This window comes from Oryx dammah, unplaced genomic scaffold (assembly GCF_014754425.2).
Source record: "Oryx dammah isolate SB20612 unplaced genomic scaffold, SCBI_Odam_1.1 HiC_scaffold_18, whole genome shotgun sequence".
Classification (NCBI taxonomy): domain Eukaryota; kingdom Metazoa; phylum Chordata; class Mammalia; order Artiodactyla; family Bovidae; genus Oryx; species Oryx dammah.
The window spans coordinates 76,861,819-76,863,287 of record NW_024070202.1 but is presented as its reverse complement, the minus strand read 5'-3'; the positions used below and the strand labels follow the sequence as shown (position 1 = coordinate 76,863,287).

The 1,469-nt window shown below is 62.2% G+C and overlaps 1 protein-coding gene across 7 annotated transcripts in view; it reads right to left on the bottom strand.

The window, feature by feature from the left end:
* The window catches only part of NACAD (NAC alpha domain containing), an 11,128-nt gene that overhangs the window by 5,054 nt on the left and 4,605 nt on the right, over positions 1-1,469 (bottom strand). For 2 of the 7 annotated variants that reach the window (XM_040259801.1, XM_040259805.1), the window contains exons 3-4: positions 683-1,315; positions 6-409 (exon numbers count right to left, since the gene is read on the bottom strand). In XM_040259801.1, the coding sequence (XP_040115735.1) occupies positions 6-409; positions 683-1,315 (1,037 nt within the window). The remainder of the gene's footprint in view (positions 1-5; positions 410-682; positions 1,316-1,469) is intronic. The other 5 variants (XM_040259806.1, XM_040259802.1, XM_040259804.1 and 2 more) reach the window with 5 other exon arrangements.

Sequence of the window (1,469 nt, the reverse complement as noted above, 5' to 3'; positions counted from 1 at the left end):
CTGGCATCGGAGGCAGATCCCTGGACCAAGGGGAGACCTGCATCCTGCAGGGGCGGGGAGGCTGTCAGCTCTTCTTCTGAGTGGGGCTCTGAGCTGGCCTCAGAAACAGATCCCTGGACCAAGGGGAAAACTGCATCCTGCAGAGTTGGGGAGGCTGTCAGGTCCTCTTCTGACTGGGGCTCGGGGCTGACCTCAGATGCAGATCCCTGGACCAAGGGGAAACCTGCGTCCTGCAGGGATGGGGAGGCCGTCAGCTCCTCTTCTTCTGACTGGGGCTCAGGGCTGGCCTCGGAAACAGATCCCTGGACCAAGGGGAGACCTGCGTCCTGCAGGTGCGAGGATGCTGTCACTTCTTCTGACTGGGGCTCTGAAGTGGCCTCGGAGGCAGATCCCTGGACCAAGGGGAGACCTGCATCCTGCAGGGGTGGGGATGCTGTCACTTCTTCTGACTGGAGCTCAGGGCTGGCCTCAGAGGCAGATCCCTGGACCAAGTGGAGACCTGTGTCCTGCAGGGGTGGGGAGGCTGTCAGCTCCTCTTCTGACTGGGGCTCGGGGCTGGCCTCGGAGGCAGATCCCTGGACCAAGTGGAGACCTGCGTCCTGCAGGGGTGAGGATGCTGTCACTTCTTCTGACTGGGGCTCGGGGCTGGCCTCAGAGGCAGATCCATGGACCAAGTGGAGACCTGCATCCTGCAGGGGTGAGGATGCTGTCACTTCTTCTTCTGACTGGGGCTCGGGGCTGGCCTCAGAGGCAGATCCATGGACCAAGTGGAGACCTGCGTCCTGCAGGGGTGAGGATGCTGTCACTTCTTCTGACTGGGGCTCGGGGCTGGCCTCAGAGGCAGATCCATGGACCAAGGGAAGTCCTGCGTCCTGCAGGGGTGGGGAGGCTGTCAGCTCCTCTTCTGACTGGGGCTCGGGGCTGGCCTCGGAGGCAGATCCCTGGACCAAGTGGAGACCTGCGTCCTGCAGGGGTGAGGATGCTGTCACTTCTTCTTCTGACTGGGGCTCCGGGCTGGCCTCAGAGACAGATCCATGGACCAAGGGAAGTCCTGCATCCTGCAGGGGTGGGGATGCTTTCAGATCTGACTGGTGGTCAGGGCTGGCCTCAGAAGCAGATCCTTGGACCAAGGGGAGACCTGCATCCTGCAGGGATGGGAATGCTGTCACTTCTGACTGGAGCTCAGGGCTGGCCTCGGAGGCAGATCCATGGACCAAGGGGAGACCTGCATCCTGCAGGGGTGGGGATGCTGTCACTTCTTCTGACTGGGGCTCAGGGCTGGCCTCAGAAGCAGATCCCTGGACCAAGGGGAGACCTGTGTCCCGCAGGGGTGGGGAAGCTGTCAGGTCCTCTTCTGAGTGGGGCTCAGGGCTAGCCTCGAAGACAGATCCCTGGACCAAACGGAGAGCTGCATCCTGCAGAGGTGAGGATGCTGTTAGATCTTCTGATTGGGGCTCAGGGCTGGCCTC